The sequence below is a fragment of the Sinocyclocheilus rhinocerous genome, unplaced genomic scaffold, assembly GCF_001515625.1.
Source record: "Sinocyclocheilus rhinocerous isolate Xijiao unplaced genomic scaffold, SAMN03320098_v1.1 scaffold387, whole genome shotgun sequence".
NCBI lineage: Eukaryota > Metazoa > Chordata > Actinopteri > Cypriniformes > Cyprinidae > Sinocyclocheilus > Sinocyclocheilus rhinocerous.
This window is the reverse complement of record NW_015651557.1, coordinates 2,913,348-2,937,961: the sequence shown is the minus strand read 5'-3', so window position 1 is coordinate 2,937,961 and position 24,614 is coordinate 2,913,348. Positions and strand designations below refer to the sequence as shown.

The window sequence follows — 24,614 nt, the reverse complement described above, 5'->3', positions numbered from 1 at the left end:
ACGTGTTGCTGATGACATTTATTTATGCTTTTGTTCTGTCTTTTAAGCTATAAAGGTTTGATTCTATCTTAGTTTTGTATCATAATGTAAAAAAATAGGCTATTATGCCAATAAGCACAACTATATTGGTTAAAAGGGAGTTCTTTGAATTATTCGAAGATGGCAGGCACAAAATTTAATTAGAGAGCATTATTATATAATTTGGTGAAAGCTTTTAAAGCAAACCAAAACCATGAAATACAAGCTCTTATAATTGTATTATTTGCTGAATTGGCTACTTGAGTTATTTTTTTCTTCATAGTGTTTAGAAATCAGTGTCTCATTCTGTTGTAAATGAATGAAATGTTATATCAACGGTTAGGTCGTGTGGCGTCCTCTTGTGGATTGTCATAACTTCAATGCTACACTAAATTCAGTAAAGGTTGTTTATTGGCATATATGGTTCCATCGAGAACTTTTTATTGTACAAAAAGTACTTTATGGTGGCAAAAGATTCTTTAAATTATTATAAAGTTTTCTTTTTCTTAAAAGAAAAAGGGGCTATTTTAAAAACACACATTTCATTACACCAAATACACAAAATAATGTTCTTTTTAGCAGCATCATATGACCCCTTTAAAAGGTTATTTGGGAAACATTTATGGAAACTTTATTTTTAAGAGTGTTGAATCAAGTTTTTTGACACATGAATTGTGCCAAAGCAGACTTAAAAGAAATTAAAATTAGATTTAAAGTAAAAAAACGTAAAAAAAAAACTTGAATACTGCTATATAAGCTATATACGTTTTCTTTTCTTTTAAATAATAAATAATATTGGCGTTACAACGTCTCGTATTTGCTGGGGTTTGTGCTTTATTTATTAGATTTGTTTTGAGTTTGAATTAATGCACGTTCACACAATTGACGAATCAACTTGGATCATACCACACAACAAACGGGGGAGAATTCGAAACAGATATCCGGCGCACACTACATGCTAGAATGACCAATTCAATCCAAGCTCGACGACTGATTTTATCTAAAACTATTTCCTTAGAAATACAACGCGCTGCACTTAAAGCTGCCTTTTTTTATCAGCCAAACAGTATCATCTGTTGTCGCCGTGCGCCACTGAACGGCACGCGACCCCCTCCGGCGTGCAGTGGTACGTCCCTCAGCTGGAGCGCCAGAGAGATTCAGATCAAGCGGAGAACAGGAGGATTTAAATACCTCTAAGCGGGCGACCTGCTCAGCCCTTCGGGTGTGGGAGGGTGACTGTTTTGTGTCTTTGCTAGACCGGGGGAGCAGGGGGGTGGAGGAGGAGGAACGGATAATGAGCTATTCTTGTACCAGCACAGGCAACAGCCAGGACCCATCGAGCTCTAAGAAGTCCGGCGGCGTTAATCCCGGTAGTTGCAGCAGCGGAGACACCGGCAACGGCAATAACCGCCACAGCATCCGCGGCAGCAAAGCGAACTCGAACCCTGATTTATCCGAGGCCATGAAAGTCAAGAAGGGCTGCAACACGACAGACGTCGGGGTCCCCGTCACCACAGAGGCGGAACTGCTTGCTAACAAAACGATCACCCCGGAGGATGTGCTGGGATTGCAGAAGATCACTGAAAGTAAGTGACCGAGTGGATCGAACACACTCGGAACATTTCGCCAAACATCGTACATTGTCGCAAAGCTATTGAATAGGTTGCGCTTTGTATCAACACAGGCTTCAGTAGACCGAGTAATCACAGATCCTCTCGTTTATGAACACTTCACTATGCTATATACGCCATATTGTAGCATTTCTAGATCACCGGATTTCTTTAGTAAGAAAGACTGAAAAATAACTTGCTTGAGGAGCAGACTGAGCCAAACATTGGGTTTTATACAGACCATCATCAACATTTCGACCTATTGGTGTGCAAATGTTACATTACAGTGCATCAATGTAGCTCACTCCTCCGAGGTCTTTTATTAGGGTTATATGACCTCTTACTGCTAATACTATTGAAATTGAACTTATCAGCTATTGAATGACTTTGGAAATGGGAAGAAATAAATGGCATGGACAGTGTCATTTTCCAAGGGTCAGCTATAATTAACGTTCTTCAGCCTTGCAGTCCTAAGTATGGTTAGGTAACAGGTGGCCAATAAGCCCTCCATTACTGTTTTTAAAGGCCCGTGCAATGGCTTATACAACATCCACGTCGCATGAACCTTATGAAGAGGCTGCATGTAATACTACGCTATTAGAAATGCCTCCTAAAAAGTTTGCATTCTGATTATTAATTAATTTAATTAATTAATTAATTAATATAAATATCTGAGCAGTTCCAACCAGTTTGCGAATTATATCATATATATATACCTAGGTGTGCGTGGCCCTTCTTCCTGCATCTATCATTTGAAACCGCAGTCATTATTTTTTTGTGGTCATAGTTATGATGTATAGATCTACAATAAAATTATAAGTACAGTTTTGTCATTTTCTCACTGATGGTGAGCAGAAAACCCTTGAGGTCACATGGTTAACTTGTCCATTAGTGACTTTTGTGCAACTTTGCACACACTGAATAACTTGTAATGTGACTTCAATGGTTACTGAAACCAAATTTGAAAACACTCCTGAAATGTGTGTGTGTGTATATAAATGATCAGAATCAGAATGAGCTTTATTGCCAGGTATGTTTTCACATACAAGGAATTTGTTTTCATGACAGAAGCTTCCGCAGTGCAACATAATGACAGCGAAAGAACAAAAACACAGATGATCAAAGAAGAATAAAAAAATAGAACAAGTAAATAAGGAATAACAATATATAAATTGACAATTGTATGTGCAGGTGTATTACAATAATAAGATATTGTATAAATTATGTAAAGTATATGAAAAATATTTTCACTTCCTAGAATTATATCCTTCTCATGGCAGCCATCTTTCTCTGTTTACAGTCAATACGTAAGCGCATCATCCTTGTATCAGGGATATATCGCCCTCCGAAGGGCACTTCGGAGTGAAAAAAATGATCAGAATCAGAATGAGCTTTATTGCCAGGTATGTTTTCACATACAAGGAATTTGTTTTCATGACAGAAGCTTCCGCAGTGCAACATAATGACAGCGAAAGAACAAAAACACAGATGATCAAAGAAGAATAAAAAAATAGAACAAGTAAATAAGGAATAACAATATATAAATTGACAATTGTATGTGCAGGTGTATTACAATAATAAGATATTGTATAAATTATGTAAAGTATATGAAAAATATTTTCACTTCCTAGAATTATATCCTTCTCATGGCAGCCATCTTTCTCTGTTTACAGTCAATACGTAAGCGCATCATCCTTGTATCATTTCATTTTTGTATCATGTATAAAAGACGGTTGACTCTTACCTTTTATAAAAAATATCTCTTTGGATTTGAGACTTTAGTCTTTGCAACTTTACAGATCTTCTTTATGCACCAAGAGCTTGTAACACTCCAAAGAGAAAGGAAAAATTTAAATCGCATCATATGACCCCTTTAAATAATTTAGGAAAGGAGTGAAAGTTTAAAAAGAAAGTTTAGGAAAAATGTGTATATCAAGTGTTTTAATACAAGTTATGTTCAAATGAAGTATGAACACCAGGCATGATAAATTGTATATTTGGCTACACATTTTTTATGTTTCAAAGAAATTAATAAAAAATTTTTAAAGTACAAGCTATTGAAATTACAATAATTATGTCATCCCATAACAGCTATTCATCATTTATAAACATTATTATTAATTATAATTACTCATGACAACAATAATACAGATTCATGAACAAAAAATCATTTATGAACTTGCTTGAAAATGATGCTTTTATTTGTTTTAATTAATTCGAGACTAGCAAGACTGGCCACCCTGGTAACTATATGTAAATGAGCAGGGTAGTGGGCCTTGTTTCTGTCAGGTGGTGAGTTTTTAATGTGCAGATCATGTTTGTTTCCAGCCCACTCAACCAGCATGTTTATTTGCTCAAAGCAGTTACATAATTTCACCTGTTTGCTTCATAAGCTTGTCCTGTTGGGCCTCTCTGAACATCTGAAAAATGCTGCCCACTCAAAGCAACCAACCTGTGCTTTGCTCACAGTACACAAGACATACTTTTCTTTCGATATTTTGCTCTAACTCATCAAGTGATTCTAACCTCAGCCGTGATTACTGGAATTTTAATGCACCATAACCATATCCTATACTCTTTTTGATCTGTCAACATGCAAAATTGTTCCACTGTTCTACTTTCATTGATATGCACTCATTAAAATACTAAAAATAATAAATTTGTCTTTGCTATTTTAACTTGGCCCGTTGATATAATCTGTTTATTAATCTAATCTATTGCGGAGCCATTAACATGTCATATCTTCTTGAGAGCAATTGACAGAGCCTTGGAAGAAATATGTGTTGGCACCTGATTATTCAGAGTGACCAATATTAGAACCTTTAGATAATACACTGCTTGCTCAGTAATTGTTGAGGCATATGTTGAGATTTTTACCATGGCAACTGTTTCTGCAGGTTGAAGGTGGGGCAGGAGCCCCTCATTATCGCCTCATTAAGAGCAAGTTTCCTGGAGACCTGAAGCTTTAGAGAAGAAATATCCCATTCATGCAGTTTTATGTATTTTATGCAGTTTCATTCATGCAGTTTTATGTAGAAATGGGCATAGTTTTTATAAACGTAATATATAAAATATATTTCTTTGCTTGTATGAAGTTGTAATTTTTATAATATAGGCTTGATCGCAAAACATTGTTCTGAGGTTTAAACTTTTGAGTCCTGAATCCCTGGCCTTCTAGCCATTTGCATTTAATTGCATTTATTTTTGCTTTTGTCTAGGGTTGGAATTGTGTCATATCCTAATTGCCTTGTATCAACATTTCCAGTCACTGCAGAGGATTTGCCACATGAAATTAGTTATTATACAGTCCGCACCAGGAAGGGAAGTACACGAAGGTCACAGGATGTTAGATGAGCTTATTGTTTTTTTTAATCATTGTAAATGTTATTCCTGAGCATGACTATAAGTCCGTATCAGGCCAGAATTTCATCAAAGTAACTTTGTCAGTTGCTTTTAGGCCTGTAGAGTGAGTATTCCTGTTTTTTTTTAAACAGTTAGTGTTGCTTCTCCGGTTAATCCTCATTGTAACCTTAACCAGTACTAGGTGAAAGGCGCATCAAATAGTAGCCCACCAGAAGACGGTGTCTATTTCACTTCCTGTTGTGTGTTGTTAGCCAGTTTCAGATTTCAGCCTGTTGAAATCAATTTCTCATTGTAATTAGTCCCAAATGAATCCAGTTGTACTATAAGACAGTGATGGAGTTCTAAAATTCTTAAAAATGGGATAACTTAAATCACATTTTGACTAAGGCACTATTTCAGAAGACTGTCTGTCCTTTAACTAAACAAATTAGTCATGGTTCTTGCTGCGAAACTACCTTTGACCTATTTGTCTCCAGGCCGAATTGATACAGACAGTATAACTTTTTAACTTTGAACATTGAAAAATCTCATATTCATATATTCAGTCTGAATGACCGTGATTAATATACTTTTGTCCCTCAATGCTAAAGACATGTGAGAGTCAAACTCAATGTCCTTTTCTCGTGAACTTTTTCTCCATTAAGTACTGCAAATCTCTGTTTTAATACCTGTACTTCATTGGCAGAATTGTATTTTAAATCATCCTGGCTGATATGTTAGTATATATTAATTTAATATTTATTTTAATATTAACCTAACATAAATGTTGTATTATTAGCCTTTATTTTAATGATTGACACTGGTCTGAACAGGCCATATTTCCAACTGTACGTTCATAGGTTTATTCTATTTTTAAGGTTTTATTTGAACTGTTTTAATGTAACAATTATTGACCATAACTATATTGGTGCATCCATATTCTCTTTCTTTACACAATCAATACTTACACTTCAGTGTGCTGTCATATCTTCATTTTCATTTCACTTTTTTTCTCCTGTTCTTTGTTTTAAACAGACACAGCATCTATATCTACATTATGTAGCTGTATTTCACCCAGTTTAGATATTAATCATCGTTAAAAAGGTGCTTTAAAGCCTCAGAATAAAAGTACACAGATTTACTATCCACATCTGATGAGATATAATGCAAATGCATGGAATGGACTAGGTGTTTATAATATGTCAACAAAACCCTTGTCCTCTCCAGTATTAATTTCTAATTCAAATGTAATATCCTGTTCCAGTTCCAACTCTATGCACACAATTATCAGAAAGTAATTTATATAAGGTTGTACTGTAGCAGACAAGCAAATTAGGAAAAAGCTCATTACTCTTCCTAAATTCGTCAACTATGTTGTTTTTCCTTTAGTCTGCATTGTGTGCACAGTGTAAAAATCATACCCAGTCCTGTTTTATCTCACTGTTAGTCTTAAAATGCAGTTTTTGCATTGTTTACATCTTAACTCTGGGTTGAATAGGTCAACATGTGACCCAGCTTCAGTGTTGATCTAATGAATTTGTATTAGCATTTATTCAGATTGGAGACACTGCATAACTTCATCTTCTCCAGCAAAAATGAAAGCACTGCTAAACATAAATTTAGATCCTGTCTACTTAAGAATCATTACTTCAACTCCCAGTACCTGTTACAGAACTGTACATTTGCCAAAAAAAAAAAAAAATATATATATATATACATGCTTTCCATTGATGTATGGTTTGTTAGGATAGGACAATATTTGGCTGAGATACAACTATTTGAAAATCTGGAATCTGAGGGTGCAAAAAAATCAAAATATTGAGAAAATCGCCTTTAAATTTGTCCAAATGAAGTTCTTAGCAATGCATATTACTAATCAAAAATTAAGTTTTAATATATTTACAGTGGGAAATTTACAAAATATCTTCATGGAACATGATCTTTACTTAATATCCTAATGATTTTTGGCATAAAAGAAAAATCAATAATTTTGACCCATACAATGTATTTTTGGCTATTGCTACAAATATACCCCAGCGACTTAAGACTGGTTTTGTGCTCCAGGGTCACATATTTATTTACAATATAAATTATATGAAAATAAATATTATATACTGTATGTGTGTGTATTTATGTATACATAATAAATATACACAGAACACACACATTATGCAAACAAAAACGTTTTGTATGCGATTAATCGCGATTAATTGTTTGACAGCACTAATACACACACACACACACACACACACACATAAATAAACTGATAAGATTTGACAGCATCATTTGCATCTTTGTGGTGCTCTCCACTGTCTGCTCTTACTGTTATTTCCTGTGTCTTGTTCTAGTGTCTATATCTGCACCTCTAAACTCCAGATGGCTAATCTGCCAAGCTTAATGTGCTAAAAATGTACACCACTCCTTTGCAACCTAGTGTCCTTAGCTCGGCCCAGTGTTATGAAAGATACAATCCTCCTGCAGAATCCAATCCCCCTTGGACCCCAAGGGATATTCCTTTTTAATGCCTGTTCAGAGATAATGATAATAATAAATGTGTTCCCTTTGACATCTGAAGATTAATATTTTTGAATAGAATGTATGGTATTACCATGTCCATTTTATCACACGTTTAATATCAGTGTTTTGATATGGTTAAGTATCCAAACTTTAGGACATGGATGATGAAATGTTAGCTTGACAGGCTAATTGGTTCGTATGCTAACTGAAAACCAGGCTTGTTTTATTTGACCATATGTGTTGTACATATCAACATGACATTTTAATGTCAAATAATGAAATGTACATACAAACATTTTCACGAACAAATCATGATTCATCAATAACTTTTGTACTACAATTTATTCTAAATATGAAAAAATATTTTAAAAACACACTCTGGGTTGCCTTATTGTTTTAAGATTAATTTTTATACATAGATATTTAATCTTAAATTTAATCATATGCATATGTGAAAGAGTAAAAAAGATGTGAGGTTTCTTTGTATTAGCAATGCAGTACAGCTGGCTAAAGAGAGCTCTGCAATCTGGGTCTGCATATAAGACCTCTTGTTTGAACTGGTTTTGATGATTGCACACTTAAACGTAGTAAAGACCAGGTTGTCAGGACCAGTGCCCGATTGTACTGTACCTAGACTGCTTATAGAGCACATATTAATGATACATTGATTTTTTGAGTCAGATCATTTGACTTGGTTGATCAGATTCACAAAAGCCATCCTGTAGTTCAAACAGTGAGGTTGGTCCTGGCAATGTCAAGGTTATACATTTGATTCCCAGGGAAAGCAAGAACTGAAAACGGAATTTTGAATGCAGTGTAAGTGGATTTTGATTAAAATGTAAAACCTGGCTGAGTAATTTCTTTACAAATCAGAAAAATAATTTGTTTCTTAATCTGAACGTGGCTCAGTGTCCATTTTGAATAGTGCGCTGCTGCTCACGTTGCTAAAATGGCCACTCGACGTCACGTGATGCGACAGTATCGATACAGCAGCAGCTGTATCGATACGCGCATCGTCAGGAGTTCATGACGATGTATCGCTGTATCGATATTCTGAGCACAGCACTAGCTCAGTGATTGTTCACAGCATTTAATGGCTTACCAGATGCATGGGAGGATTATCAGTGAATAACTTGGGGGGGGCGGAAAAGTGCCCCTTTAGACTTGCACTCTATTTATTTACTAACTGCTTGTTTTCTTTAAAAAAAAACCTTGCTATGTGTACTGCGTTAAGCTAACTGAGACTTGTTATAGCACTTGCATATCATTGCTCTTTTGTTGATTTTGATTGCTTCCATTGTAAGTCGCTTTGGATAAAAGTGTCTGCTAAATGACTAAATGTAAATTTAAATGTAAATGTAACTTAAATTTCGGCCTGTTTCTGCAACTGTTTGAACAAGACTTGTACTATGGTGCATGAGTTGTTTTGATTATTGTTATGAGACTTGTATTGTACTAATGCAGCCATTTTGAAGCTTGAAAACCTCAGTCTCATTGGGCACTACTAATTACAGTACTTTAAAAAAAACTTTACAATTTGCCTTTTATGTTTAAAGGGCTTGGAGTGACATGCTGGCGAACAGTTCCTTTTAATAATTAGACCAATTTGGTTCATTTAATGTTGTATAAGACATACAATAATTTTTTCTGCTTGTATTATTATTAGTAATAACGTTGGGTGGTTCTTGTGTGCATTATATGCCACTGGCTGTGTGGCGGTCTAATAATGCTGAACTATTTTAACTTGTAATTTTTTAATATCTGACTGTAGTTTGTATTTTTTTTTCTTCAATTTTGTAATGTTCAAATTGATGAATCACTAAGACAAACTGACATCTGAAAGCTAATTCAAAGAGTTTTTGTAGAGCAGTACAGCTGATCAGAAACAAACAGGAGAAACAAGTCCAACTTGTCATATGAGTCATTTACATAGATTTACATATTTGTATAAAGCCAGACTCTGTGATCAGAGAACAGTTATTTATAGAGACAGATTTGTTCAGTTTTGAGCGCTGATGCTAAAGGACATGTGCACAGAGAAAGAGTTCACATAACACACACACATCCACTGCCAGACATGCACTCAGTGACTTCTTGTTGCTCTTTTATTACTTGACTCATGTTTTCTATTGTTGTTCAGCACTTCAAACGCATCTATATCATGCTAGTAGGTTGTTGGTCTTGTTTCTACAGCGGCCCATCCTCTCACCCTGGCATTGCTTGATGCTAATGTAGAATGATCCAGGGTCACTTTAAAACTGCCAAAGGCATGGCGGTCATGCCTGTGCTGGCCATGAAGTAAATTTCTTGGCTGGGCATTTACAAAGCTACCGGACATGTAGTTTTGTGACCTCTATCAGGTTCTGTTGCCCTACAAATGTGCATGTGTGTTTGTCTGATAAGAACATCAAGTACCTATTGCGGTTTTTACATCCTGTTCGTGAGCATGTGCAAGTCTTGCAAGACCGCGCAAAACCGTTGAAGTTCTCTTATGCTTTCAGAATGACAAATGTTCTGGTCCCGTTCAGAGCGATTACTGAATGTCATCTAGATCAGTGGTTCTCAGCTGACCCTGTCAGAACAGACCTGTGATGCATTTTAGGTCAGTTCAGAACCACTTATCTAGATCCGTTCATTTGAAATGTCAGTGCTAGTTAAGGATTGCTTTGTACTTATGTTGAAAGATCTAGTTTTAGCTTTTGATTGCATTCTCAGAACATATTTAAAAAATATATTTGTATGAAATAAACACTGTAAAGTGGAATTCCATGTCTGTATTAGTGATATACTGTAGATTAGTGAATTGTTTGCTCATGTATAGGTTTGTCAGACCTTGTGGTTGTTTATTTTGCTGATCATACAGTTAGCAAGCTGTTTTTCAATTTATGATTGCCTAAATGTAGCAGCCGTCTAGTGGTTATTTTTGTGGTTGAGCGAGTATGGTAATGAATATACCACAGCATGTTTTAAATACTTGGTTACATTGTGCCTAAAGGTAAAAAAAAGTACTGATGTTCTCATTTTAATGAGTCATGTTTCATGCACGTCTCTGTATTTGTGCTGTATTGGCCATTATCTATACCAGATTAAAATCCATACCAGCACTAAATTCTTTAAGCAAGAAGTGCTTTTTTATGTGTATTTGTTTATTTTCTTGTCTTTTGCCTGTTTTATATATTTTTCATTATCTTGTTTAATTTAATTTTTTTTGTATTTTAACCTGTTTTTTATATTTTGTCTATTTTTAGTGTACATACATACATACATACATACATACATACATACACGCATATACTGTCAGGTAGGGCTGTGCAATTAATCGCATGCGATTGTCATGCGCATCTCGTCAGTAAAGCCGGTTCCGTGATTAGTAGTAAATCTCCATCACCTGCTTTCAGATGGAGCAGCATTTACTACACAGAGCCGTAGTTCACTGACAATTAGGCAATATCGCGTTCTGATATCTGAATCGCCTGCGATAATGAACGCGATATTGCCTAATTGTCAGTGAACTACGGCTCTGTGTAGTAAATGCTGCTCCATCTGAAAGCAGGTGATGGAGATTTACTACTAATCACAGAACCGGCTTTACTGACGAGATGCGCATGACAATCGCATGCGATTAATTGCACAGCCCTACTGTCAGGTCTGGAAGTATTCGGACACTGACTGAGATTTTGTGCTTTTGCCTTTATACACTGGATTTGAAATAAAACAATCAAAATGTGATTGAAGTGCAGACATTTAGCTTTACTTTAAAAGGTTCCACAAAAATATGGCATTTACCATTTAGGAGTTACAGCCATTTTAAGCAAAGTACCTCCAATTTCAGGGGTTCAATAGTATTTGGACAGTTGACTAAGAAGAGGTTAATTGACCAGGTGCTGTCCATTCCCTCGTTACTTCAAGACAAATTAAGCAGATAAAATATCTGTAGTTGATATGAGGTATCAAAGGGGCTGTTTACGCCTGGTCACTTCATGCGTTTTGTCTGATCGGATAGCTATCCGATCGTGAAAAGCCCAGGTGTAAATGCCCTCCGAAACGCATTTGAGACGGATATAAATCCAATCGCTCAAACCACTTCAGGAGGTGGTCTGGGCCGCATTCCAGACGAAACTGGACCAGTGTAAATGCATCTGCTTGTTGAAACCACATATGCAAATTTGACTCCTCCCAAAATGTTAAAATAATAAACATTTGAGAGCGTGTTATAGGCTATATGACATTATAGTCAGATATGACTGCGCTAATGCAACACGCATCGCCGCAGACGAGTAGCTGCGTATCTCTTCAGCAAGCCGAATGAAACAAACTGCCGCGAATGAAACAAAGTAATACGCAGACGGTCAACACACAATCATCTTCATTTAAAGTAGTAAGACAAATTTATCTTTCCAGTGCTGATGCCGTGTGCTCTCTTATTGCGGTCTTTCATCTTGAAATGAGCTGATAATTAATAAAATGCAGCGCTTCTCTTTTGATTTCGTTGACGTGAACTCTGTTAAATTTAAATATAGCGCGGGAATTGAAGATCGGATTTAAATCCGTTTTGTAACGACACATTTATGTGGCCAAGTGTAAATGGAAACATTTTAACAAATCCGATAGATATCCGATCAGCGAAAACGCTTGAAATGACCAGGTGTAAACAGGCCCAAATTGGCATTTGGAAGCTGTTTAACTGGTGCTACCAATATGAAGTCCAAGGAGATCTCAATGAAAGTGAAGGAGGCCATCATTATGCTGAAAAAACAACATAAATCTATAAGAGCGATAGCAAAAACCTTAGGTGTGTCCAGATCAACGGTTGGCTACATTAAGAAGAAAGCAAGCACTGGTGAGCTTAACAGCATCAAAAGGCCTGGAAGACCACGGAAGACGACTAAAGTGGATGATTGCAGAATCTTTTCCTTGGTGAAGAAAAAAACCCTTCATAACATCAACAGAAATCAAGAATACTTTGGAGGAGGTAGGCACATCATTGTCAAAATCTACAATCAAGAGACGTCTCATGAATGTAAATACAGAGGGTTTATGTTACTGCTGACAGAAATAGCAAGATGAATTCTGAGGTCTTTAAGGCTATACTCTCTGTTCACATTCAACCAAATGCTACAAAACTGATAGGACACAGCTTCACAGTGCAGATGGATAATGACCCTAAACATACTGCGAAAACAACTCAAGGCTTTTTGAAGGCAAAGAAATTATATATTCATCATGGCCAAGTCAGTCGCATGATCTCAATCCAATATAGCCAAGTTTAGAATATAAAATCTTTATTTTGCATGGCTCTTGTTACACTTTACATGTACTTACTACAGTAAAAACTGTATATTTTGCATAATTACATGCAACCAATACTAAACCAAACCCTAATCCAACCCTAAGTACATGTTGTTAATTAATACTCAGTGCTTAAATGTGACCCTGGACCACAAAACCAGTCATAAGGGTCAATTTCTCGAAATTGAGATTTATACATCATCTGAATAAATAAGCTTTCCATTGATGTATGGTTTGTTAGGATAGGACAATATTTGGCCGAGATACAACTATTTGAAAATCTGGAATCTGAGGGTGCACAAAAATCGCCTTTACATTTGTCCAAATGAAGTTCTTAGCAATGCATATTACTAATCAAAAATAAAGTTTCCACTGTGATGTGTCCCTGTCTCTCTCTCACACACACACGCGTGCGCACGCACGCACACACACACACACACACACACACACGATGCTCAAAACTCCGCATTTGAACAGTCAATTGCAAATACTTAAACTAATAACAAAACATACTTACAGTAGCTGATTCAGAAGCGCCAGATTGTCATAGCAAAGTCAGAATTACCTCCTCTCCTAGGTTCACGAAACGGTCGTCCATAAAATGCATTGCTGTTCTGTTGTAAGTAATTTTAAAGATTCCTAAATGCATCTACTTCTGGAAGGCCAAATAAAGTGCTTTTGCTTTCGCCTAGAAACACACAGCGTCTCCCTGACATGGCTGCTTCAACACTAACTGCGTTTACTGAAACCACGCCTTCTTTCTTTGCATGAACGTTTGGGCGGCATTATTCAAATATTTTCACATAGTGAGGTAGATATGTGGGGGCGTGTTAGAACGAGCTGTTTTAGGGGGGCGTGGCAGAGTCTTAACTTTGATAAAGAATATCTCTTTGGTTTTGAGACTTTAGTCTTTGCAACTTCAGGGATCTTATCGATGCACAATCAGCTTGTAACACTCCAAAGAGAAAGGAAAACTTGAAATCACATCATATGACCCCTTTAAGGTTTTGTGGTCCAGGGTCACAAATGATAATTACATTGTAACAAGGACACCTTAAAATAAAATTTAACCCGAATCCTTTGTCCCTCATAACAGAAATGAGTATCACTACCATTCACAGTTGCATGCTTGATTCAGTGTTGCATCACCACAGCTCAATGTTGGAACTCCTAAACCATGGCTCTGACAAAATGTTGGCCATATTCCTAAAGCGAAAATCTGTAGTGTAGCTTCCAGGAGCTGTTGAGTAGAACGCTTCCGGCACGCTCTGTCTCTGCAGCCCACCGTGAGACAGTGTGACACCGGCTCATTCCCGACTCATAGACACACACCTGCTACTCTGTGCATTACCTCACTGTTCTGGGCGACATGCCTGAGAGCGGATTACAGGCCACCTCTTATTAATGTACCACTACACACATTCCTATACACACTCGTGCAGACTCCAGCACTCTCTGCATCTCTCTTGGACAAAAATCTGGCATAGTTGAATAGCCAGATGGCATGATAGGGTGGAGAGGTGAATTTGTACAAAGCTTCATTTGTGGTCAGTGAACAGCAGTTGATGTTAAGTTAATTTGAGTTGCTCTGAAGGTGTTATGTAGCGGAATTACTGAGGAATTACATCGCTGCAATAATCCTCATTACTATCGCTGCCATTCACTGCACAGATTACTTAATGGGTTTAATGCTGAGTCAGTTTATTGTAAACATCTTCCAGTGAATGAATACACATCACTTATTGCTGATTGGCTACAAGTTTGTTTTGCTATTCGGCCCGAATCAGTTTTCTAAAGCGTTTTTGAAAAATCACTTACTCTGCCTTTAAGCATCGATATGTTTTGAAAGTCCTATGACAGACATCAGTGTGCTCACATCAAGAATTGGTTTCTGAACAAGAGTTATTTTGCCTTTTCATTTACATAAAGTTGAGCATTTCTCTGCTTTTGGATGCTCTCATCATGTTCTTCCCTCAGCTCCTGTAGAAAATAAATTTATTTACTTCAATTTAAGTTAAAAAAAACCTTTCAAATCTCACAAAGTTTCACATCAATAGTGTAATTTGTGCTTTCATATCTCATAACTGATCGTCATGCGCAAAATGTTATTACAGCGGACCATTGAATTGTCATCTTAATGACTATGGTATGTTTACTTTCTATTCATGTTTTATATACTTTTGCTACTTGATTTTAAGAGAGACATTTCAAGAAATCTTGAAATTGAGATTAAGAAATTTCGATTTTTTTATTAAAGTATTTTTATTTTTTGTTCATGTTAGCAAATGTGGTAATGTGGTAAGTAATATTAATAAATTAAACTTTATTGTAAAGTGTTTATCTGTTAAGCCAAATTCAGGTACTTTGCTGATTTATTAAATTACTTTTTATTATTTATAAATTGCTTATTATTATTATTATTATAATATTGCAGCATCTCAAAATCCAGAAACCAACTTATTCTGGAGAGCTCACTTACAGTATGTCTGCAGTATGGGTCATTTGGTGTTCCGTTCAGTCATTTCCAGGTCAGAGTCTGTTTTTGTGTGCTGTGTGAGCAATGCCATTACAAAACTGGTTTTGGATGGGAAAACGTATGAGTGAGGACTGTGTTTGGTCATTTGTGGTTACATCACATTAAAGTGCTGCAGAGAGAGGTACTCAGAACCTGCCTTCCCTTTAAATCTCCTGATCACGTCCCAATCCGCCCCTGCCATGCCGAGACGCCTTAAGCTTCTTAGGGCCTAATCTGGGCCCTGGGCTCCTAGGGGAGCACATGTACACTGTCCAGAGAGGAGGTGCTAAACTGTGGCATGTGACCATGTGAATGCGCCTTCTCTCAGAATATGGTGGGCTTATAAAGCATGGATGCAGTGTTGAAAACACTGATGCTGAATCTGTATAACTGCGGAATGGAGATGGGTTTTAACGTTATTACACATGATTGGGGAATATATGATTGGGCATATTCATTAGATGTATTTGGATGTGCATATTAATTCTAAGTGGTATACAAGAATTTGTCACAAATAGGGTTTTGCGGTATTTGCAAATATCAGGACAGCAAATATGAAGACCACAGGGTACTACTATTCAGTGCAGTCCAGACAGGTTCCTGAACCCAGTTACTCTGAGCCACTTCACAAGCTTTTATTTGTGGAAAACACACTAAAACTCACAAATCTTCATGAAAAACTGACAAAATAAGTTTGGTTCATCTTGAAATTATGACAAATATATACTCAAATATTTATTTCTCAGAGTAATAATAATATTATTATTATTTCAGGAATATCATACAAGATATTTTTTCATCCATGCTTTAATTTATACAGTTCTGTTGTACAGCATCTTGTTTGGCAAAAAAAAGAAAGAAAATGCAGCGTTTTCTTCTAAATTAATTGTTATATTTTCATTTGATTACATTTTAAAATATCGATTAAACTTTTAGCTTCATTAGTTTATTTAATTAGATCATTTTTTAAATGATACGTTTGTATTATTAAATCATAAAACGCAGAATCCAGAAAAATAAAATGGAAAAAAAACAGAATTAATTTCATGCCATGGGGTCCTAAGTTAGCTACTCTGTGGAGTTTGTGAACAAGCAAGATATGTTTACATTCATTCTCAAGGTCTGACAAACATGTGGAAAGCATTTCCTTCCCCATTAACGGTAAGTGAATTGTGTGATAAATATCAATATTATATGATATGGAAAAAAATACTGTAAAATTTTTGGCCTTATTTCCCAGCCCTACATCACCTACACAGGTCTGATGAAGTCATTAAAAAAGACCTATATTATATTACTACAAAGTGCCATTGCACATTATTACACGTTGGCAATTTAACACTTTGCATACAACTAGAAATGAAGAAATAACCATATATTTTAATTTATTAGGATTAACTAAATGAAATACAAGGTCAGATGTTGTAGGCTTAATAAATAACACCCTAATTAATTTCCAACATGGTGATAAAAATATGCACAAATGAAGTAAATTCCTATTTTAAAAATATTGCATACATTGCAGTTAGGTTGTAAAAGTGTTTTAGAATTGTTACATTAGCTAATTTTGTAAAGTCACCAAAAATCTTTCATATTTTTTAAATAATACTTACTTTATTACATATATTTTATGTTTTTAAAGTAACAAATTACATGCTACATCATCCGGAGTTTTCAGTTAACATGTTATTATTAGTTGTTACTAAACAGACGATGTATTTCTACACAATAAGACAATGTGTGACAATTAGAATCATGTCTAAAAGGGGTTTTATTTTGAAACGGAAATGACATTATCCAGCCCTAATTTCACAAATCACTCCCCAGAATGTCTGCTCAGGAAATCAGACACAAAAAAATCTGAATATTAAGTGCCAACAACTGTGCATTTTAATAGAGAGCTCATTTGCAATTTAAATGCCGCTGTTGTGTAAGCCCTGATGAATTGCATGTGATGTTTTTACTCGCATTATTGTTTGTCCTTGCTTGGCTAAATGCTGTGGATAGGGGTTCGTTCCCTTTCAGACATTTATATCTGTCCAGACTAGTTCAGTTGGTGCTCATTTGGAAGTTTATTCAAGATGGATTTTAATACAGATATTATAAATACCCAGTAGTTTGTTTGAGCACTCTGAACAGGAAATCATGAATCACTGCTCTTAGCCTAAAATACTAATTTATTACCATTGCTCTGAGTAAAACATATGGGTGATGACCGAATCATTGTAATAGTAATGGCTTATTTTTAATGTGGCCTCTGTTTGTCTAAGCAGGGTCTAATTTATTTGTCAAATAACATCCCACGGGAACAGTCATTCTGGCATCTCTAATGAACTGCCTAAGAATGAGTCAGAATTCCGATCTGCTCAATTCATGGGTACGTCTCGCAAAACATACCCACAATGCACTACCTACGGAGCAGCAAACACTAATTGGCACTGTCACTTCTCACGCTTTCGGCGATTACTGAAGCAAAAATAGTGTGGTCTGTGAGTGCACGTGTGTTTATATTACATGTGTGCAGGTTTAGTGTTGACAGTGAAAATCCGTTTTTTACTAAATCAAGCATCTGGGCCTTTGCAACCATGTAGCAGTGTGATTTTAACAGAACACTCCAGTTCAGGTGTAAATGAAAGATCAATTTTGGTTGCAGATATAACATCTGCTATGAAGTGAATGATTGCATGGGAATTTGTAGCAGATACTGCAGTGTCTTCAGTCACACTTTAGTTTGAGGACCAATTCTCACTATTAAATCACTATTGACTTTTTAAACTGAACATTGAAGTATGGCTTTTACCTCAAACTCCTAATTTGCTGCTTATTAATAGTCGGTAGTTAAGTTTAGGTTTGGGGTAGGATATTAAGGGATCTGTAATATCAGCATGTAGAAAGGCATTAATATGCGCATTAGTAATATGAATGCTAATAAGGAACTAGTTGATAATAATCATTGCTTAAAAGGTTGCACAAGTTGTTTATCCAGAAGCAAAAGAGAAAACTGCTGTGGCTTATTATGTCTTAAGTCTGAGGGGAAAGTTTATGTAAGGACATATGAAATCACTTGAATAAGTCTTGTGCAATCAGAATTTTGGGTTTATGTTTTATATATTTTTATATTATATTATTGTATACATTTATATTTGTATTATTATTATGTTTCTTTAGTTTAAAATGTAATAAAATAAAAGTATTTTAATAATTATAATAATGCCCCCATAGTCTGTAGATGTTAAATGCTTTAATGCTTTTAAAATGGCAAGATTTGTCCAAATAATTCCAATTGTGATTTTTGAATAATTCTTGCAGTTATTTTTCTTTTTTGTATTTTGTTTTTCTTTCTTTGGTTAAGATTTATTTTTGGCATTTTTACCTTTATTTCATCGACAATAGAGACTTCACAAGAGAGAAACACCAGAAACACAACCGCTCCATAAGGAGCCCATGTATGGGCTTACATTTCTGCCACAATTCTGCGCGCGAAAGATCATATTTTGAGCGCACAAAAGTGCATTTTGCACACGCGCGATCTGAGTTTGTGGAGAAAATGTTCGTTTCGCAAAGAAAAAAGTCTTTCGAGCGCACGGAAATCAGTTTTGCATTTAAAATACGGGTTGTGTTGAGCACGCGAGCTGTTGGCATTTAGCGAGCACTGAGGGGGGCATCAAGTGAGCAAGCTAGTGAAACGTTGCACGTGCAAAAGAGAAGGTCTGCACACATCCAAAAACGTATTTTAAATGCAAAATTGATTTCCGTGCGCTCGAAATACTTTTTTCTACATTTTCTCCACAAACTCAGATCGCGCGCGTGCAAAATGCACTTTTGTGCGCTCAAAATATGATCTTTCGCGCGCAGAATTGTGGCAGAAATGTAAGCCCATACCCATGAGGCTATCGGCTCTCTGTATCAATACGAATAGTTAAGATACGAACTTGAACTGCTGATGTAATCATTACAACATTGACTCACAAAATGTATATAATGCTTGTAGGGAGCAGGATCACTTAATTTGTAGAGTTAAATTAGTAAAATCTAAATATGTTTATTTTTTTTTCTGCAGACTATCTGTGTGGTCCAGAAGACAATGTATACAATATTGACTTCACACGGTTCAAGATCAGGGATATGGAGACAGGAACAGTACTGTTTGAGATCACCAAACCACCAGCCACAGGTGAGTGTGAGCGGCCACTTCCAGCAGGTTACTGGTTCCAGTCATGTGATCAGCGGCATGGAGAGGTATTGGATCTCGTGGGGATCTAACTAACATTACCAAGTCAGGCACACTCTCTTTTAGATTTTTATTGGACTTGCTACTAATATAAATGTGTTACATCCATAAATACACAGTTATTGACACGGTTATAATTAATGTACCCAAACCTTTTGTTACACAAGTTACATTTTATTACATCTACTTATTGCTTTGGGTCATGTTGAACAAGTTACAGTCACACCAAAATTTATTCAGACACCTTCAACATTTCTCACATTATTAGGGATGGGCGATATGGGCTTAAAAATATTTCTGGTATTTATTACAATAACGATATCAATGACGATAATTCAGGGAATCCTGTTTCTTTTAAGAAATGTATTATCTTTTATTATCCCAAAATAGGGTGAGCATTAATGAGTTCACACCGAGCGGCAACCTCCCGCTCTCTCTCATGAAGCCAACAAGGAAGTGACTTATACTGTAATTCGTCAACTGGCCGCTAGAGGCTGGCTGCAAAAGGGAGTCAATCCCATAGAGTTAAAATGCCCAACTTTACAGCAGAAAAAAACATGTTTACAGCCTGGTTCAAAAAATGGTTTTGGTCTATATAGCTAATTTTGCCCTTCATGACAACCTCGAGGGGGTGAATTTTTTTTATAACTCATCCGTTTAAATTATATTAAGCCTTAAAGTTTACTTTTGAGTAAACTTTAAGTGACAGTTAAAGTCACTTGAGTGACAGGTGGATTGCCGCTGCTGTCACCACCGTCGAGCTAGGTGGGCGTGGTTTCAGCAGCCAGCTCCCGCCTTTTTGCGACTGTTTAATTCATACTGGAAGCCGGAGGGCGCTCTTGCACAGAAACTCCACATATCCATAGCAGAAGAAATACGACTGACCATTTTTTTTTTATTTTTTATGAAGTAACATGGGGCTAACAGACATCATCACATGACGTTAGACAAGCTACACAAATTAACAAAATATACCAATGATAAAAAAGAAGAAAAAAAAAAAAAAAAAGAAAGAAAGGAAAGTCTTTTAAAGATAGCTTACAATTGATTTTTTCGATTGCCGCTAGCAGCACAGAGTTAGATACCGTGTCGGGGGTGTTTGTTCGAGATTTCTTCTGAGCAGGGGACTTACTAGGTGTGTCCAGAGAGCTCCCAAATGCATTTTCTAGGCGTCTTGCATAATTATGCACCTTTAGATTATCGCTGTTTGCAGAAGCCTCAACAGAGGCTGTGTCCATATCTTCGTCCATGTTTGTAGCAACCGAGCTTTACTCAGGCGTAGAAAGTAATAAAAAACAAAAAAAAGGGTCCCGAAATCGTTAAAGACAGTCTTAAAAGAGTATGCTGAACTTCCGCAACAAGTTATAGAAAAAATTGGTCATAGAAATTCAAAGCTTTAAGCACCGCATATAAAATAGAATAAGAGCGAGATAAAGTTGTTGTTAACGCGGCGCCATCTTGACACCCCCCCTTCATACGACCGACCATGCTCCAGGAGGGTATCCAGTTATCGCTGAATAAAACGCACAACGGAGGTAGAGACATTTTAACTGATGAAACTTGAGGAAAATAAACATACGACTGCACAAAATATATGGTTTATCTGTGTTCTTCAATCTTGGGTATTTTTATAAGGAAAGTATATTTATAATGCAATGTTAATCGACATGGCCTTTATCACTGTATATAATACTATCATTCTGTAATATGAAACCACGCCTGGTCACAAAAAGAAGTATTTCAAACACTCGACTATGTTCTTAAGTTAATTTGGAGAAAAAGCATGTCAATAAATTATATCTTTGCCAGTTACAGATTGTAAAAGGAGCTCGAGCTCCTCATTTAGCGATATAGGCTACTCCTCAATTTCACGTCCGCTTTCCGTGATGTCGCTCCGCACTGTCGCACACAGAAATATGTCAACAACTAGACTTTATCGTTATTATCGCAGGAAGACTAATTCTTATCGTGGGGAGAATTTTTACCGGTATATCGAAAACGATAAGATATCGCCCATCCCTACACATTATCAGTTTATTTGCTATAGTTTAGAAAATGGTAATAAAATGTGACGGACTCCGAGTTAAACTGTGTCAGAACAAATTCATCTTGATAATGTCAGATAACTTTGATAGAAAGATATGTAATTAATTAGGTTCAGGCACGTGCACAGGTAGGGCTCAACCTGTGCAGAGCACATGCCCTTTTTGTCCTTACACTCCGAAGTGCCTTTTTGGCTGTAAATACGGGATGAGTACGGTTTCTCCCACGATCTTGACACCTCTTTTATTTAGCATGGAGATCGGGGAAAAACGGAAGGCCTCCGTCGTGAAGGCTGTGATCTGGATTCAGAAAACGCTCGTCTAATTATTTTTAGGACGTGCGTCCTGTTTCTAGGCTGGCCAAACGATATTTTATTTTGGCGACTGCACGAAACACACCCCATAATCACGAATCACATCTCGTACGCGAGGGACTGTGGTGGCGAGTCCACAGTCTCCTCTGTCTCGACACTCATCACATCCACCTCCTCGGAGGAAGATAGATGAAGCGTCTGGCTCTCTCTCTCTCTCTGGGGGGGAACCGCAGCGCGGGCTTCCGAACCTTGAGAGAGAGCCGCGGATCTAGCGAATGAGGACCGAGAAAAGGACGAGCCCGTCTCGGATCCCTCCGCTAAATCCACCCGCGATCCCCACGACAACAGTCTACGCCGTGCCTCGGCAACAGCGGGACCGCTACCAGCGGGATCGCGAGCCTGGCCGCTCTCATCAAACACAGCCAGGCGAGAGCGGAGCATACACAGCGAGAGCTCGCAGTGATGACAATCAGCTGCTCGAAAGCTGACCGTGCATGCTCCGCTCCCAAACAAACGACACACAAATCGTGTGTATCCCCCGCCGCCAGATATCGTGGGCAGGGGGGAACACAGCGTTTGTAATGCCGTTCGCTCGCCATAAACTTTTTCATGATTGTTAAATCTTTATATTTTATCATGCAGAATGTAATGTGTGTACACACACACACACACACATTATATATATATATATAATATATTTTATATATATTATTATTATATATATATATATTTATTTATCATTAAGATGTGACCAGTAAAAAAAAGGAGGGGGGTGCCCTTTTTCAGTTTCAGCACATGCCCCTCAAAAGGTCTGTGCACGGCCCTGATTAGGTTGAATAGCTGTCAGCTGGTAAATTTAATTACACAATTAGATAAAACCAATTTAGGTCAACCGGTTACCAAGCAATGCTTAGTTTTGTTCAGTCTGTGGTATCGGTCAGTCGCATTAGCAATTAAAGAAAAAACGTGTAAGCAAAACATGGTCAGGTCAAAGTGTCTGAATGATTTTTTTACTGGTTTTACTGGTAGGCCACTGTATGAAGAATTTTTGGGTATATGTCACAGTTTACTTTATTTAGCTATCCCCACTTATATAAATGAACTATAGTGTCCTGCACCCACTCGTAAAAAAAAAAAAATGTATCTGGTGTCTGAATAATTTTTGGTTTGACTGTATATTTAATAGGCTACTGCTTAACAGTCCTTTTAGACAACAAACTTACGGGCTTCACATTTGACACGGCAAAGAACAGTTTCAGTGTGTGGTTACAGATAAAATCAATTAATAATCAGGTGCAGCAGTGATATGTGATATGCTGGCATATCAGATATCGTTTGCCCCTAAAAAGGTGTTTGTTAGCATGAGGTTACCATTTGACCAAAATCCACACTGGATCGCAGTCAGAAGTTATTACAAACACTCAATAGTCATTGATTTTGACATTCAAGTAGAAGTGTTGTATTAATCTCATTAATTGTCATGTGCTACAGCTTGAAGCTATTGTAATTTATACGTTACCCATATACGATTATATTTCCATATGTATTTTATCAAATCACATAAGTTTGTAAGAAACTGTTTAATTTTCCAAAAAGATTTTTAATTATAGTAATATAATGTACCACATGCTGATCAGAGGGATGTGGGTGGGATGTAATGTCAGAGTAAAGTAAAGACAAAATCAATATAATGCAATATTTCTATCTGCTGAATGTAAGCTTTTCCATATTCCAAGCTTTCCTGATGCACTGGTGACTTCATGTGCCTGTGCGAGTCGTGAAAATTATGAAAATAAATCTAGGAATTATTTTATTGTTGGATTTTAAATCAGCAGGGTTGAGGCATCAAAAGTAACTAAGCTGTTTTATGGATGGTAACTGTAATATTATTACTGAAATCTTATTAGTAATTAGTTACACTACTAGTTACTGCAAAAAGTAATATTATTACAGTAACTAAGTTACTAGTAACTAGTTACTGCTTAACACTGGTTACCATTTATGTAATAACTAGCCTTTTGGCTTTTGAATTGCATGTTATAAAGAATATTGCAGGACTGTTTCCAGTTTCATTATTCCCTTCCAGTATTCGTGGCTCTTTTTTTAAATACAGTTGCAAGCAAGCAGCAATTACAGGCAAGCAAATCAACTGCAGTCTGAAGAGACAAATGAGCATGTCTGAAGAATCTGATGATTCCACAAACATAATATTAGGCAGAGCAGTTCAATGTTTTGAGAAAATTAAACTATTTTAACCACCTACAAAGATTTCCAGAGTTATAGAGAGGTAATAATAATTTGGCAGTGGCTATTTGCACTAAGTGTAAATAGCGATAGATGCTATTTACACTAAGTGCAAATAGCAATGGATTTTCTTTACACTAAGTAAAAATAGCAGTATTTTTTAGTGATATGGTTTTCGCTACAAAACCCGCCCAATTACTACTCAAAACTAGCCTGAAAATAGCCCAATTGCTTTCGAGGGGATCCCCCAGTAAAAATCGCTTTGGGGGGTAAAATACACGTTTTACTGCGTGATTGTCACTCGCGTGTACGAGCACCGATTTGCCTCCGATTTCGGGCATTTGACGGCGATTTCCCAAAACCTGTCGGCGAGTGAAAAATCGGGCTAAAATCGTGCAGTGTGAACTCGGCATAAGTGCAAATAGCTATAGATTCTATTTACGCTGTTAAAATAGCAGGATTTTCTGCTATTTATACTACTTATTGCAAATA

At 36.6% G+C, this 24,614-nt stretch overlaps 1 protein-coding gene across 1 annotated transcript in view; it reads left to right on the top strand.

The window, feature by feature from the left end:
- The first annotated feature begins 1,151 nt into the window (after window positions 1-1,151).
- LOC107713212 (protein unc-119 homolog A-like) overlaps window positions 1,152-24,614 on the top strand; it is a 29,369-nt gene continuing 5,906 nt past the window's right edge. Inside the window, exons 1-2 of the mRNA XM_016518665.1 lie at window positions 1,152-1,604; window positions 19,352-19,465. Coding sequence (XP_016374151.1) covers window positions 1,313-1,604; window positions 19,352-19,465 — 406 coding nt within the window. The 5' untranslated portion in view covers window positions 1,152-1,312. The remainder of the gene's footprint in view (window positions 1,605-19,351; window positions 19,466-24,614) is intronic.